At 47.4% G+C, this 17,498-nt stretch overlaps 1 protein-coding gene across 1 annotated transcript; it reads left to right on the forward strand.

Moving 5' to 3' along the window:
- Positions 1-2,566: 2,566 nt before the first annotated feature.
- Positions 2,567-17,129, forward strand: UBAP1L (ubiquitin associated protein 1 like). The gene is made up of 5 exons (XM_047863013.1): positions 2,567-2,686; positions 7,048-7,692; positions 10,049-10,255; positions 15,199-15,300; positions 16,237-17,129. The coding sequence occupies exons 1-5, from the start codon at positions 2,567-2,569 to the stop codon at positions 16,369-16,371; spliced, it is 1,209 nt and encodes a 402-aa protein (XP_047718969.1). The 3' UTR covers positions 16,372-17,129.
- The last annotated feature ends 369 nt before the right edge of the window (positions 17,130-17,498 follow it).

The following is a 17,498-nucleotide window of genomic DNA, read 5'->3' on the forward strand; positions in this document are numbered from 1 at the left end:
AGTAGGGATGACATTGTAGTAAGCCAGAGATACTCCCTGGTGCAGTCCCTGGTAAACCCTGATTGTTTGCAAAATGCCAGACTGTGGTCAGGAGTCTAGATTTAAGTATATATTATAGGCAGTCTCAAGAGCTTGAATTCTTTGTTTCATTTTGTTAAGAGAACAGAATCCTTAGTTTAAAATACGTAACAAATAAAATCCCTTGCTGTTGTGAATATTATTAAACTAACAGATACTATACTTGATCTCCAGCCAAAAGGCCCAGAAGCTATGTATGAATTAATTTTTCTTAGATTTCAGCTTTAGTAGTAGATACTGTTGACTAATACTAATTTAACTTTCTCAATAGTGCATGAGAGTTCATTCTCATCAACACTTGATATTGTCAGGCTTTTTAAATTTTAACCATTTGTGTGTGTGTGTGTGTGTGTGTGTGTGTGTGTGTGTGTGTGTGTTGGTATCTCATTGTTTTGTTTTGCATTTTCCCAATGGCTAATGAGGTTAGACAACTTTGATGTTTATTTGGATATACTCTTTTATGAAGTACCTGTTAACATCTCTTGCCCATTTTTGAATTAGGTCTTTTTCTTACTGCTTTGTAGTTCTTTGTACTTACTGGATACGAGTCCTTGGTCAGATACATGTGCTGCAAATATCTTCTCCCACTCTGATTTGTGTTTTTTATTTTTTGTTTGTGTGGTTCTGTTTTGTTGTTTTACTGTCTTAATGGTATCTTCCAATGAATGGAAGCCAGTTTGTCAGTGTTTTCCTTTACGGTTAGTTTTTTGCAACCTGCCTAAGAAATGTTTACCTATTCTAAAGTCATGAATACATTCTCCTATTTTATCTTCAAGCTTCATTTTACCTTTCACATTTAGATCTGTAGTCTACCTGGAATTGATTTGTGTGTGTGATGTGAGGTAGAGGCCAGGATTTTTTTGTAGGTGGACATTCAATTGATCCAGAACCATTTACTGAAAAGAATTTTATTTTCCTTATGCTCTCCGCAGGGCCAATTTTGTCGTAAGTTAAGGATCCATATAAATATGGATCTGTTTCTGGACTTTCTGTTCTGTTTTATTGGACTCTTTGTAAGTCCTCATGTTAGTACCACACTGTCTTAATTCCTGTAACTTTAAAGTAAGTGTTGATATAGTATAAATCTTCCAACAGTGCTGTTTCTTCTTCAAGATTGTCTTGGCTTTTCTTAGTCTTTTGCCTTTCATTTAAATTTCAGAGTTAGTTTGCCAATTTATCCCCCAAAAACAAGATGGAATTTGACATGTGGGGTCGACAAATCAATTCAGGGAGAATTAATATGTTTATGACATTGAGTCTTAACTCATGAACATGGCATGTTCCTCCAATAAATATTTTATAGTTTTTCACATAGAGGTCTTACATATCTTGTGTTAGGTTGAGTCCTAGAAGGTTGGTTGATAATATTACATGATATCTTATTTAAAATCTCACTCTCTAATGACATTTTTAAAAGACAATATTTTCATGGTTTGTTGTTTGTATAGAGAGATATAGTTGATTTTCATATATTGACCTTGTATCCAATGACCTTGCTAAATTAACTTACTAATTCTAAGAGTCTTATTTATAGATTCCTTTGGATTTTCTACATATAATTATATCATCTACAAATAATGGTAGTTTTCTTTTTTTCCAATCCTTATACTTTTATTTTTTTCTTTTCTCTTTTTACACAGGCTAGTATCTCCAGTGCAATGCTGAACAGAAGAGATAATGGGGACATCCTTGTCTCAATCTTGGGGATATCTTTCAGTATTTCACTATTAAGTGGCCTGTTTGCTTTAGATGTTTTAGTGATATTCTTGATTATGCTAAGGAAATTACTTTCTATTCCTAAGTTATTAAATGGGCTTGTTTTTTCCTAAAATCATGAACGGGCATTGATTTTATCAAGTGCTTTTTCTGCATCTACAGATATAGATAATCTAGAACTTAAAATTTTTATTCTATTGACATTTATTTTTACTCCCAGTGATTGATTTTGGAATATTAAGATAATCTCTCATTCCTGAAATAAACTCAACCCAGCAATGTTGTATTTTTCTATCCAAAATTATTTTTATGGAGATTTTTGCAGTTATTTTCATGAGAGATTGACCTTAATTTTGTCAGATTTGGTATCAGGATGGTGCGGAAATAAAAATGAGTCAGGAAGTATTTCTTTTCTGGAAGTGTTTGTAATTTGACATTTTCCTTAAATGTTTGGATAAAAACTCTTGATAACATGCTTCAGCACTAGTGTCATAGGCCACATTTTGGGAAACAATTGTCTAGGGCAAGACTTAAACATGAAATAGTCAATTCTTGTCAGTTTGAATGCTCTTGTTTTTGTTCATTTCCTCCCAATGCAGCACCAGCCACTTTACTTTTTCCTTCCTAGCTGTGTGGGGCTCAGCTAAGTCACCACACGGGAGAGTGGTAAGGCCATTTGAGACCAAGCCTGGTTCTCAGGACTACACTCTCTCCCTGCCACCAGGCAGCCTGCCCCAGTCCTGCTCAGCCATCTCTACACTCCTCTGACAGAATGAATGCCCTCGATGATGTCCCCTTCAAGGTGCCCAATGGCTTTGTGATAGGCACAGAGCCCCTTCCTGGGCCAGAGCTCAGCGTCCCAGCTTGCAGGGAGCTTCTGCTGGGTTCTATGGTAAGTATACCTCTCTGTCCATCTATCTCCTTGTCTCTGGGTCTATAGATCTGATGCTGAGACTTGGGCTTGGTTCCTTGATTTTATTTTATTTTAATTTTTTTAAGAAAGGAGCTACAAAGCCTTTAAAAATTTTTTTTTGTTTTTTTATTTTATATTTGAGAGAAAGAGAGACAGAGCACAAGCAGGGGAGGGGCAGAGAGATGGAGACAGAATCTGAAGCAGGCTCCAGGCTCTGAGTCATCAGCACAGAGCCCAACACAGGACTTGAACTCACGAACCATACATGAGATCACGACCTGAGCCGAAGTTGGATGCTCAATCGACTGAGCCACTCAGGTGTCCCAAAGCCTTTTTTTTTTTTTTTTAATATTTATTTATTTTTGAGAGAGAGAGAGAGAGAGAGAGAGAGAGAGAGAGAGAGCAGGGTAGAGGCAGAGTGAGAGGGAGACACAGAATCTGAAGATGGATCCAGGCTCTGAACTGTCAGCATAGGGCCTGATGGGGGCTTGAACTCACAAACCGTGAGACCATGACCTGAGCTGAAATCAGGAGTCAGACTGTTAACCGACTGAGCCACCCAGGTGCCCCTTGTTCCTTGATTTTAAAGGGCAACAAGGCCATTTCTGTTATATTCTAGAGAGTTTTGGAAATAACCCAAGAGGAAAGGTGTTTCATCATGAAGTCTGGTGGCTTGTGATGGGGATTATTCAGTGGGTCTTATTTTAAGCTTAGGATAACTGGAAGCCTGCCTATATGAAGCAACTGAGAGTCATTGCAAGGATACTCCAATTGCTCCCTTCTCCGTCAGCCTCCTGGCACATCTAAAATTCTACCGTTTAGGATCACTCTTATGAGCTAAGACACTATCTCCAGAATCCCCTGTTAAAATGCAGACAGTTACAGGGAACCCATTAGAGGGGATTACTATTCCATAGACCCAAAACACATCAGCCCTGGAGGTACCCTCGAAACACCCCATGCCCCACAGCTCACACACTGGGATGTGTACCCAGTGTATGTGGTGGTATCACATACCCTCAAGATAAACATGATTATTTAACTTCTGGGAGAGTCAAGTTTACTTGAAGATTTAGGGGGAGATCTATTGCATTTGTATTATAACACAGGTGTATCATGAGCTAGAACACAAAATTCACATGAATTTATAAAATGAAAAACAAGATTGCAAAGAACTGTGGAACTGATGTGGGGCCTCTCAGACTCTTGTATGTTCATTCTCCACTGTCTGCAGAGGGCTTTGTAAAAAATTCTGAGGATCTGGGTCATCCATCACTCATTTTGCACATGGGAAACCTGAGGTCCAAAGAAGGGAAATGACTCGTCTGAAGTTAGTGGCCATGGCAAGACTAAAACTCAGGTCTTGACTCCAAATCATTTCATATTAGCTAAGAGCAGGATTGGAATGTAAGAGACACTGGACATGGATTGTTCCAAGGTTAAAAAAAAAAAAACAGGTTGTAGGAAGTCAGGTGCAGAGAGTCCAGTCCACAAAGGAGAAAGGGGCTCTAGTGGCCTGGGGGCACAGGAGCAAGAGACTCAGTGTGATTTTTGTTTTATCTGCAGAACCTGGGGTCGCACTGAGGCTCCTTAGGACCAAGGTCTCCAGAATGGAAAGAAGCTCTGTAGAGCCCAGAGCACATGTCCAGGGGCCCATCCTCTGTAGGGCAGGAGCTCTCGCTTTCTCCAGGCAGCTTGTGCTATGGGCTCTTGCCCTGAGTCAAAGTCGGCCTCTATGGTTGGGAGTAGAAATTTGCTTTACTGGAGGTGGATCATCACAGCTTTTCCTTACATGCTGAGCTCAGGCCAAGCTGGGAAGAGGCTTTTCTGAAAGCTACTTCTCTTAGAAGCAGAACTGGGCACCTTTCTGCCAAGTCCACATCTGGTGTCCTAGCCAAGGTGCTGACCCTGGCTCTGCCCCCCTCCTCTCAGCAAGGGTATCTGCACTCCCTTGAGCCATTTCCCTTCCTGGGCCTCCATTTCTTTTACTGCTGGGCCAATCTAACAGAGAAGCATGAGACTCCAAGTATGATTTACAGCTTCTCCTGGTAAGTCCTCTGAGTTCACTGGGCTGTATTCCCAGTATTTGGAACTTGGAATACATTTTCCCATAACAATAATGTTATAGATAGAGGTTAGATTACTTGTGAAAAAATAATAACCACAGCTACTATAACTGAGCACCTGCTGTACACTGGGCCTGTGCTTAGGTGCTCTTTATACATTCACTCTTTTTTCTTTCTCATATTTATGATAACCCTTTTAGCAGGTATGTGTTCCCACCCCATAGCACAGGAAGCCAAAGCTCCCATCCAAGTGATGCACAGGGTTATGTTGCCTGTGCGTGACACACCCAGACTCCAACATGTATCTGTCAGACCCCAAAAGCCCATGTCCACCCATCCATCTGGCTGCCCTCTCCCTTCCTTCTACATTCAGAGCCTTGGCAAGTCTGTGTTTTGTTGTTTCAGAGTTTCCCTTTAATGAGAGTTCATCACTGTTAAAAATTGTTTTAGAGAAAAAGTACATTCACATAGTTTAAAAATGAAAAAAAAAATCTATAAAATGGTAGAGAGCAAGTGTTGACAAACATTTTCTGTAAAAGGCCAGATAGTAAAAAACGGGGGCAATTAAACTCTGTTGTAGGGAAAGAGTTATAGTTTTGGAAAGGGGTGGGTGGGAATGGTTGTGTTCCAATCACACTTTATTTATAAAAGCTAGGTGAGGGGTCAGTTTGGCCCACAGGCAGCTAGAATATCTTGGGAGAGTGAAAAGCCTCCCACTGACACCTCATCCACCCAGTTTCCCAGCTCCACCCCCTCACTGGAGAGAGCTGTTACTCATTTTCTATGTATTCTTCCAGGGATTCTTCTGTGTATATGCACAAATAAGTACAGCTATTGCCTCCCTTTTTACACCAAAGGTAGCATTTTTTTTCATGTTTATTTGTTTTTGAGAGAGAGCGAGCGAGCACGCAGAGCAGGGGAGGGGCAGAGAGAGAGAGAGGGACAGAGGATCTGAAGCAGGCCCTGTGCTGACAGCAGAGAGCTCCATGTGGGGTTCAAACTCACGAGATCATGACCTGAGTCAAAGTTGGACACTTAACCGACTAAGCCACCCAGGCGCCCCACAAAGGTAGCATTTTATACATACACTGCTCTTCTTGACTTTTTTTTTAACCTAATATGTTTTAAGATCTTTCTATATCAGTACACGGAAAGCTTCTTCAGTTTTATTTTTTGCTGTATAGCATTGTGCATTATATGGATATATCCTACTTTATTGAATGGGTGCCCTCTTGATCACTTGGGTTCTTCCCAGTCTTTTCCAATTATAAACAATGTTACATGGAATGACTATATGCAAATGTCCTTTTGAAATTTGTAAGTATTTTTCCAAATTGCCCTCCATAGGGGTCACTGATTTACATCCCAGGCAGCACTCTACAAGAGGCCTGTACCTCCCACACTCTCCCACAGAATGTCCTCAGACTTTGGATCTTTGCTGAGGGCTAGGCGGATGGTATCTCAGGGTAGTTTTAATTTGCCTTTCTCTTGTCAAGAGTGAGGTTGAGCAACTGCTCGGGTGTTTAAAAGCCATCTGTATGGCTCTTTTCTGTGGACCATCCATATCTTTTGTTCATGTTAAGCTGTTGGTCTTTTTCCAGTCTATATCTAGCACTCACTATATTAGTAAATGTAGCCCTTTGTCTGTGACGTGAGTGCTGTTTTCCCCTAGTTTGTCATTCGTTTTTGACTTCACCTATTGTATCTTTGCCATGCAGATTTTGCACATGTGTGTACCTGTACTTTTATGGCTTTTGGATTTTGATTTACAGTGAGAAAGGTTTCCCCCACTTGATCTTATCAAGGATTTCTTTCCTGTTTTCTCCTAGTACTTTTATGGTTTCATACATATATTTAATGTTTGATCCTTTTGGAAATCATCCTTGTATAAGAGTGAGAATTTCTTCCAGCTAGCTAACACCATTTATGTTTGTTTTTTGTTTTTGTTTTTGTTTTTAGCTAACACCATTTATTAGTTCGTCCCTCTATTTCCCATTGCTTGAGATGCCACCTTTATTATTTACTAAAAGCCCCACAGATATCAAAGTCTCTTTCTGGACTTCCTATTCTTTACCTGCATCCGTGGAGACCGAATTTGCTATTCACTTGTCGTTGATATTCATCCACCCCATTGCTAGCTAAAACTGAGGGTGAGAGTCGGGTGGTGATGGATGCCTGGGATTAAGAATCGGAAGCTGAAGTTTTTGGCTGAATAGGTTCCCGGAAGGCCAGGGAGTAGGAGTGCGCCCTCTGGCCCCAGTTTGGGTCCCAGAGCCTCACGTCGCCGTCTACTTGCAGCACGACTTCAGCCTGGAGAGGAGGGCGCTCTTCTGGGTAGAGGCTGTCCTCCGGGGACCCTGCCCGTTCCAATGCGACGCCCCGGGAACGGCGTCAGCGCCTCCCGCCTGGCTGTTGCTGGTCAGTCCCGACCGCGAGCCGGTGCCGATGCCTGCCGCAGACACGGGCCCTGAGGCTGGACCCCAGCAGCGGCTTGAGGAGGAGGTGGAGGAGGAAGAAAACCAGGACGAGGACCACGACGAAGAAGAAGCCGCCTCCGCCAGCGAGGAAGAGCCGCGTCCCTGCAGCCCCCAGCCCGGCCCCCCTGCGAGCCCCGCCCCCCCTGCGAGTCCCGGCCCGGGCCATCCACGGTGCTCGCTGGACATGCTGCGCGGCATGAGGTCGGAGCTGGCCGGAGCGCGGCGGCGGCTCTCCGAGGGCAGGCTGGCCGCCCGCCCCCGCGCCCTCCTGCACCGCATCCGCCACCGGGCACTGAGCCTCTGCCCCAGCCCGGCACCGAGTCAGTGCCCCGTGCCGCCCCCGGGCCCCGCGCCCCCACTCCCCAGCACCCCCGCGCCGCCCCCGCGGCCGTCCACGGCCGGCGCCATGCCCCCGCTGCGGAGTCACAAGCCCACGGTCGCGGTAAGGAACCTTCTAGCTCCGCCAAGCCCGCAGGCCAATAGTCTGGGTTCCTAGCCTGATTCGCAGCCCTAGTCTCCTCCTCTCTGCTCTCCTCCTCCTTACCTTTAACTGTTCTCATCTGGCCACGTACTGTGTTGTCCTTCCTGTGGCCCTGGGCCTAGAATATTCCCTCCTCAGAGGCCCCCATTCCCTATTTCCCGCTGTTTTGCTTCTATTAGGGCACATGCCACAATAATTGTAATCATCCAGTACCTGTCCATCTCTTAGGGCAGTGATTGGATGGCATCCATTTTTGTTGCCAGGGCACCAAGTTGCAGACTTGGCCAGTAGGGGGTGCTCAGTGAATGTCTGTTGAAGTAATGAATGTGACTCAAATCTAGGGCTTCCCACAGAGCAAGGGCTTCCTGTAGGATGGATGAGCTGGCGACTCAAAGAATACTCACTGAGTAGTTATTTGCTGCTGGGCCCTGAGTTTAAAGAGAGAAGGTCAAAACCACAGGACAAGGAGAGTTGGCCAAAGGGGTGTGGGACAAGACAGCACTGAATAGTGAGAGGGATCAGGTGTTGAGAGGAGGTGACAGTTTTTGCAGACTGGGAGGCTTTGGGACAGAGGATGTGCACCTGCAAGAAAGGGGAGCAGAAGTGAATTTAAAGTAAAACCCAGGTGACTGGGTGGCTCAGTCATTTAAGCATCTGACTTCAGCTCAGGTCATGATCTCGTGGTTTGTGAGTTCAAGCCCGAATTGGGCTCTGCACTGACAGTGTGAAGCCTGCTTGGGATTTTCTGTCTCCCTCTCTGTCTGCTCCTGTCGCACTTGATCTCTCTTTCTTTCTCTCTCTCTCTCAAAATAAGTACACTTAAAAAAAAAAAAAAAGTAAAATCAGTGAAACTTAAGCCTCAGACCCCTCACTTTGCCTCTCCCAAGGCCTTATACCTAATTTTATCTTCACAATTGTGTGTGCCTTGAGAGATCCAAATTATCTAAGTACCAAACTCCATAAAACGTGGATCTGGAGCAGATGGAATGGGTCAGGATTGATAGCCAAAGGTGGCAGTTGGGCACAGCTTTCTGCCCCCCAGCTGCCCTGCAGTCAGGCCAAGAGATGCAACAGAATAAGGCCCAGCTGAAGTTTAAATCCAAAAGACAGACTAGAGGTCTGGCTTTTCCCACTCACTGGTGTGTGACCGTTGGCAAGTCACTGAACTGCTCTGAGCTATCCCTGTTCTACCTGTGAAGTGGGCCACTTGACCTCACACAGTTGCGTAGAGCAAACTCAGAGAAGAGGCTCTGTAAATTGGACAGACCACACCGCATCAAGGGCCAGATGGTGATGCCAGGATGGCTCTTCCTGGTGCACATTAAACTTAACTCTAGCAACAACCCTGTTGGGTGGGGGAGGATTGGGGCACATGTTCTGTACAGGAGAAAATTGAGGCAGAGAGCAGCTGAGAATTTTTTTTTTAATATTTTACTTATTTTTGAGAGAAAGCAAGACAGTGTGAGTGGGGGAGAGGCAGAGAGAGAGGGAGACACAGAATCTGAAGCAGGCTCCAGGCTCTGAGCTGTCAGCACAGAGCCTGGCATGGGGCTTGAACTCACGGACCACGAGATCATGACCTGAGCTGAAGTCAGACACTTAACTGACTGAGCCACCCAGGTGCCCCACTAAGAATCTTTTTTAAGGTCAAAAGAATAGACTCAGATCCTAAGATTTTGATGTTTTCCAGTTAAAACTGGGGGTAAAGCAGACCCTAGAGTAAGTTTCCCTGGCAGGGAACCCCTTGAAAAGATAGGAATGGGTGGGGGATTCATGTCACACATACACACTCTGCCCCAAGAGCCAGGGCAGCAGCTAGGCTTCACTTGGGGAGAAGGGATCAGGGTAGTTTGTTCAGAGTTGGCAGACGGGTGCTTCTTGACAGGGAATGGGTAAGGGGTGATGCTGGCCAAACTGACTGATATGCCTTCCAGCCACCCTCCTTACTCTAGGGTCTGTGTGGGTCCTCTCAGCACAGCTATGCCCAGTCCCTGCCCTCTTCCATGCCCTGCCAAGCCCCAGTCCAGCCACACTGAAGAAGGAGGAAGATCCACCTCTGCTCCCCACTCACTAAGGTGTGGAGTAAAGAATCCTGAATTTGATTTTGAGTAGGGCTCAGCTCCCAAATGTGTGTTGCTTACTCAGTCATTAACTTCTCTGAACCTTGATTTCAGTATCTGTAAAATGGGATAATAGGATGGACCTATGATATTTCTCTTGTGGAAATATTATCATTTAGTGGCCTGTCAGTAAAAATGTCCTGCCCAGCCAGGTGTCACTTCCAGTAACTGACACATCCAACCTGTCTGTATTTCAGTCCCTCAGCCCGTATACCTGCCTGCCACCTCTTGGGGGGGTGTCTCAGAGTCTCAGCACCTGTAGAGCACACCCTGCTTCTGCTGACCTGCTGTCTGCCCTGAGCCAGGAGGAGCAAGATCTCATCGGGCCAGTGGTTGCCCTGGGATATCCCCTGCACAGGGCTATCGGGGCTCTGCAGAAGACAGGGCGACAGAGCCTGAGCCAGGTAGGTGCATGGGTCCCAGAGCTGGGGGAGCTGTGGGTCTGGAGCCAGGGGAGGGGCCAAGTGGTTTTTATCTTTAACGTGAAAAAATTTTTTCTCCTCTTTAGAAGCAGAACCTTAGCCTGGCATTAATTGTTGAGGGTTATGAGCAAGTTTCTAGACCCTAAGGCTATTTTCTCCATAAGAGTTTATCAGGAATCCCTGTGCCCAGAGAGTTTTAATATTCTATTCCTGTCCCAGTCTCTGCCCCAAGCACAGGGGGCTGGAGCTTTGGGCAACCAATAATCTTTCCAGAGATCCCCAATAGAACCTTCTGCAGAGAGAGATGTTTTATACCTGTGTTGTCTAATACAGTAGACACTAGCTGTATGTGGTTATTTGAAATATTGACAGTGTGACTAAAAAACTGAATTTTTTTACTTAATTATAATTAATTTAAATTTAAATAGTCACATGTAGCTGCTTGCTACCATATTGGAAGGCACAGCTCTAACCACTTCCTTCAATGAACAGTTTATCTGTATTCATATCCATCTCTTTCTCTTTTGATCTACCCATCCATCCATCTAATCAACAGCATTTACTGGGAACTTCCTAGGTGTTTAGATGCAGTGGGGAGCTATGGGGAAAACTCCCTCTTGATGGAAGGGCCTGCAAAGAATTTATGGCCATCCTTAATCGACCACAAGGAGGTTCTAGTGATCAGGAAAGTCTTCATGGAGGTGGCACGTCTTCAGCTAGACTTCAAGGATGAATAAGCTCTGAATTTGAAGGAAAGAGAAGGGATGATATTCCAAGCAGGAGAAACAGTATGAGCAAAGGTGTGGAGAGACAGCAAGGAAGGGTTTGGGAGGCCCTGATCCCACCAGTCTTGCTGGAGTGCAGGGTACATGATGCAGGCTGGTAGGAGATAAGACAGGGAAAGGGAGGGGCACCTGGGTGGCTCAGTTGGTTAAGCAACCAACTTCGGCTCAGGTCGTGATCTCACGGTTTGTGAGTTCCAGCCCTGAGTCAGGCGCTGTGCTGGCAGCTCAGAGCCTGGAGCCTGCTTCTGATTCTGTGTGTCTCTCTCTGCCCCTCCCCTGCTCATGCTCTGTCTCTCTCTGTCTCAGAAATAAATAAACATTAAAAAAAAATTAAAAAAAAAAAAAAAGAGAAAGGGAGTTGAGGGCAGATTGAGGGTGCCTTGAAGACTGGGCTGAGAAGTTTATAAATGACCCACTAACAACAGGAAGGCATGGAAGGATTATGAGTTGGGGCAGGAGGTAACATTGAATGCCACTGCCCAAACCTCCCTTCTCCCACCAGAATGTAACATCCTACTTCGCGTTGTTTCTGACACATGGGAACTCTTTTGGTTGGAAAGCTGAGCTGAAGGTATCAAAAGGTCCCAGGGCAGTTGGCACTTAGTTGTCTCTGTGCCCCCCCCCCACCATCAGAAGGCTTGGGCACTCTCTCCACAGTCACGTAGATGACTGCTATGTGCTGGGTCCCTGAGGTCTGGAGCTGCCTGCTCTTGGATAAGAAGTGACAAAAGGAGAGTAACTCTCAGACTGGAGCTGAAGCAGGATGTGCTGCTTCCAGGTTGAGGAGGTGGGCGAATGCCCCTGGCCCCCTTCCCTGCCCATTCCTGCTTCCGCTCTCCTCTGGCTTCATTGGTCTGTGCCTTGTCCTGGAGGAAGACTTGCAACATGGTGACCCCCGTGTGGTTAACATGGAGGCTGCTGACATTTCTTGAACACCTTCTTTGTGCCAGTCCCTCAATCAGAGAGTATTCAATCAGGCCTTCTCAATTCCGCACAGTTGCCACCACTGTCCCCACTTTGCAGATGAGGAAATTGAGGCCAGGGAGGTTCATATAAACAATCAGTGGCAGAACTGGCATTGAGGCCAGGGTGGTTTGACTCTGAATCTTTGCTGCATGCTTCTTTTCTCTCATTTCTTGTGGGAGAACCTTCCAGGGAAGCATCCCAGGCGGATATGAAATTTAAAAGTAGATCTAAAGTTGCCCCCACCTTCAGCTGCTGCTGAAAGCCAGGACCTTGGCCAAGAAACTGGCCAGGAGGACTATGAAGGACCAGGCCCATGGTGCGGGTCTGCACATTAGTTGGAGCCAGCACAGGGCACTGGCCTCCCTGTGGGTGGGCTGGAAGAATCACACTATATCAGGAACATTGTGTTTCCAGATATGTACTGACCACCTGCCTGGCCAGCCGGATCTCTGGGTGGCCTTCTTCCCTGGTGGTCAATCAGGAGCCAAGCCCTGAGGTGTGGGCCTGAAGGACTACTGGATGACTTCGTCTGTCCTCCCCCACCAAGTTAATATTCCCCGCTGTTCTGTGAAGTTCCGCCATTAACTGAGCAGCTCCTTTGGGTTCAGATTCCTTCTCACCTTAAAGGATATATACTATAGTAAACCTCTTTGGCCAGAAATTAATGACAGATGGTCCAGGAGGGAGGTTATGGAGACAGAGCTCTTAGAAGAGCCAGGGAGAAAAGAGGAGATACAAAAGATAAGCTTTGTCCATGATTGCTTCGTTCCTTCCACAAGGATGGATGTGCCCACTGACTGCTTATAGGACAGGATGGGCAGTGTGTGTGAGCATCCATAGGCCAGGCACCTTGCTATGGGACTCCAGGCACCTAAGGGCCCCTCTTTGAGTCTCACTTTCCCTATTCACAGAAGGGAGGGACTTACAGTCCCGTCCTGGGGTGTGAAAGTGACATCCTTACCCACCCTGGGTCCTGAGGCAGACCTGGTGGCTTCTACAGTCTTATAGGCCCAAAAGCTGACCAACCAGCAGAATCTTTACAAATGTAGATCTACAGGACCTACTCTGGAGGATCCCAGTCAGTGAATCCGGAGTGGGGCCAATGGCCTATCATTTTAAAGATCTGAAGGTGGTTCTGATATGCAGCCTGGCAAGGAGTCTACTGGTATGGATTGAGATCAGCCGTCCCTTGAGTCAGTGGTTCTCAGCCTTGGCTGTACATTAGAATTACCTGGAAAGCTATAAAGATCCCAGGGCCCTGAAGTGCCTGGGTAGCTCAGTCAGTTAAGTGTCGGACTTTGGCTCAGATCATGATCTCACGGTTTGTGGGTTCAAGCCCCATGTCAGGCTCTACACTGATAGTGTGGAGCCTGCTTGGGATTCTCTCCCCTACCCCCTCTCTCTGTCCCTCCCCTCCTCACACTCTCTGTCTCAAAATAAATAAACTTAAAAAAAAAAAATCCCAGTGCCCAGACTGCCCCCTAGACTGGTTATATCAGAGCCTCTGGAGGCAAGCATCAGTGGTTTATGGGTAAAGTTCCCAGGCAGCTACAGTCAGCACCAAGGCCAAGAACCTTTGCTGTGGGTGAACCAAGAGGCAAAGGGCACATCCATCACCTGCTCTTGACATACTCCTGTTTCCACCTTTGGAAATCCTGTCTACTTTTCAATGCAGCTCAAAGCCCCTCCTCTAGCAGTTGAAGCCCCTCTGCTAGCAGCTGGGCCCCTGATGGACAAGGCTGAGAGGTCAGGTGATCTAGGCTGTAGTCCTGGGTCCCTGGGCAAGCTGTCCACCCCGCTTGGACCTGTTTCTTCAATTGTGCTAGGAAGGCTTGGCTCGGTGGTTTACAAAACATGCTCAGAGCAAGGTCTAGGTGTCCTGAGGCAGGAGCATTGGACTCCTGACTCCCCTGCTCCTGCCCCCAGTTCTCCCAGAGCAGCTCCAACCTTCCTATTATTGTTGAAGCCTCCTGATGCTTGGACAGTTCAGAAGCTAAAACAGTTTGAAAACCATTAATCTGTATGATCCATGCTTTCTGCCCAGCTCTGAAGGTCTGCAGAAACCCGACCTGTTTCTTTTCCACTTATACCTGTAATTCTTGTGGTCTTCAGCCTTCACTTGGCATCAACTCTCTATAAATCTTGCTTTGATTTGCCTGGCACTCATGATTTCCCGTATCTGGTTCATCTCCCCCACTAAGCTGTGAGCTCCCTGGAGGTGGTTCTTAGTTCATTTTATAAACACAGCATATATTTATTTAGCTCCTTCTGCCTGCCATGCTGGGTGCTCTGGGAACGCAGCAGTGAACAAGACTGATACAACCCTTCCCTCATGGAGCGAGAAGTCAGCAGATGAGAACGTTGAGGAAGATAGTAGAACAGCTACAGAGTTGTATGTGCTCGGATAGGGGAAGCATGGGTGCTGTGGGAGCAGCAGGCAAGGCACCCAGTGGAGACTGGGGGCAGAGGCTTCCCAGGGAAGAGGAGTGAGACTGACCTTGGCGGAGGGAGTTAGATATGCAGAGGCCTGGGGGTGCTGAGGGAGTCAAGGCCACTGATGGGCAGGGACAGGCCTTTGAGCTCTGGTAAGGAGGCAGTACTTCATCCTGAGGGCAAAAGCAACTTGTGGTGACTGAACACGGAGTGACTTGAACAGGTTTTCAGGCCTGTGGGATCTTCCTCTGTCCTCCCTTTCCCGGCACTGGGGCTCACATGGTCCTGGATGGCAGACACATATGTATCCAGGGACGGGGGTGCTCACAGGTGTGGAGGGTGAGGAGGCTGCTTTCACATGGGTGGGTGCTTACCAGGGAGGGTGAACAGACTGGGATGGGTGTTGGGGAGACGCCTGTGTTTCAGGCCAGTCCCACTCCCCTGCTTAGGTTCTGGGAACCCTGTAGCTCATCCTGATAGCCCTTTCCCTGGATTACAGCCCCCAGTTTGGGACAGTTGGTCAGAACTTGCTGCCCACCCGTCCCTAGGTCCCCAGAGGAGGCCTTTGTCCCTCTTTTATTGGCTCACAGGGTCTCTGGGGCCATTTCATGTATGGTGGGTCGACTGGTCAGCCTGGTCTGAGCTCAGGCCTCACCGAGGTCCCCAAGGTTCCTCTTAATCTGTTCCATCGGCTGATCGTGCCACTCCTCTAACCACACCCCTTTCCTCTTTCTGGCCCAGTTTCTCAGCTACCTTAGCGCCTGTGATCGGCTGCTGCGGCAAGGCTATGAGGAGGGCCTGGTGGAGGAGGCCATGGAGATGTTCCAGTTCTCCGAGAGCCAGGTCAGCAGGGCCACCCGCCCAGGCCCAGGGGAAGGGGAGGGGAGGGATGTGGGTGCACACACGAGCCTAGCATACAGGGGCACACCAGTACCAGAGGCACAGCCTGGGGGCCATCAGGAGCTAGCCTGCTTGCTCAGCCCTGGGGAGAGGGAGACAGCCCAGGGAGGCAGAAGGAGGGAGGAAGGGAAGGAAACAGGAGGCACGGCTTTTGTGTCATGTAGCTGAATCAATACACAAATATTATAGAGTGCCTGGTCTGTCAGATACCCAGAAGAGCCAAGCGCAGCACAAAGATGCTTAAACTCTGCTTGGGGAGTTTGCTGCCTACCTGGAAACCAGAATGCAGGCACCCGGGGGCCCAGTAGTACATTCTGAGTGGCCAATGTATATGAACTGTCCACAGTGTGCTGTTGGCCTAGGCTCTGCCGGGCAGCTCTTCACAGGGGCTGAGGGAAGGACAGAGGGATGGGAGAAATGCTGAGGAGGAGGGAGGGAGGATAAGCAGAGACTTTTCAAGCATTGGGATCAGAGGAGGAAGGAAGGCAGAGGCTGCACTGTGAGAAACCTCGGCAGGGTTTGGGGCCTGGGCAGAGACCCCAAGCTGTGCATCCTCTGGGCACCCGTATGCAGCCTCCTTCTTTCTGTCCGAGTACCAGAGCACAGAGAGTCAGGAATGGGCCAGAGTGAGGGAGTAGAGCCAGGATGGAGCCAGTGGCCAAGCCAGGGCCTCCTTCCTTGGCACAGGAACGGAGGTCCACGCCCATGTCAGCCAGAGGTACAGGCAAAATGTAGGTGCTGCCCAGGATCAGGCTTACCTGGCTTGGGGAGTCCTTAGCTTTCTGGGAGTAGATACAGTGGGCACCAGGAAGGGGGCTCCACAGGGAGATGGCTGGCCTGGCAGAGTCCCCAGCACTCTCTCTGCTTCCACTTCCTCAGGCAGGGGAATTCCTGCGCCTCTGGGAACAGTTCAGTGACATGGGCTTCCAGCAGGACCGGATCAAGGAAGTACTGCTGGTCCATGGCAACCGCCGTGAGCAAGCCCTGGAGGAGCTGGTGGCCTGTGCCCAGTGACCTCAGCGCTTTCCACAATGCCTGTGCATCCCTCAACCTGTGCCAGACCTGGCAATCCATTCCAGCTCTGTTATTAAGACTATATAAGAGGGGCACCTGGCTGGCTTAGTTGGAGCATGTGTCTCTTGGTCTCAGGGTTGTAAGTTCAAGCCCCACTTTGGATATAGAGATTACTAAAAAAATAAAATAAAATAAGTAAACTTACAAAAAAAAAAGACTACATAAGAATAACAGTGAGGTGTGCTCATTGTAAAAATGTAAATAATGCCAAAGGTGGAGGTAAATATTGTAGGGGAGGCCAAACTTTACCCATTTAGGTTTTCAGCTGGGGCTCTTGAACAAAAAGATTGAGAAGAGAAAAACAGTTTATTAATGCATGTGGCACACATCATGTGGGAGAAACCTCAGTAAAAAAAGTAACTCAAAGCAGCAGTTACAGCTCTGGCTTCTATAGCGTTTTCAACAAAGACAGTAAATTTGTAGAGAAATACAGGACAAAGGAAACCGGTTGTAGGCTTCCAGGGATGGCATGCTGTGGGGCGGGTAAATATGTGGAAATAAACTAAGGAGTAGGAGTATTTGCAGATCCCTCTGGAGCATCACTGGGCTGATAAAAATCTATTTCCAGAAAAGGGGAATTTATACCTTAGAATTAGGCAAAATTGGGGGGTGGGGAGGCGAGGAAGGGTAGGGAGGGCCTTTTTCCTGCATTTGCTGCTCTTTTTTTTAATGTTTATTTTTGAGAGAGAGAGAGAGAAAGAGCATGCGAGTGTGAGCAGGGGAGGGGGAAGGGCAGAGAGAGAGGGAGACAGAATCCAAAGCAGGCTCCAGTCTCTGAGCTGTCAGCACAGAGCCCGACATAGGTTCGAACTCACGAACCCTGAGATCATGACCTGAGCCGGAGTCAGACGCTTAACTGACTGAGCCCCCACAAGCGCTCCTGCATTTGCTGCTTCTTAATTACCTTCAACTCAAAATAATTTTTATGTCAAAGAGGCATATTTTGGGGTGATATTCTGGTCTCCTTCAATACTAAAACAATCAGCTGAGAGTTGAAAGTGTTTGCTTCTGGGGAGGGATAGAGGGGGGAGCATGGTCAAGGAACTGTGTTTTTTCATACAAGCCTT

This window comes from Prionailurus viverrinus, chromosome B3 (genome assembly GCF_022837055.1).
Source record: "Prionailurus viverrinus isolate Anna chromosome B3, UM_Priviv_1.0, whole genome shotgun sequence".
NCBI lineage: Eukaryota > Metazoa > Chordata > Mammalia > Carnivora > Felidae > Prionailurus > Prionailurus viverrinus.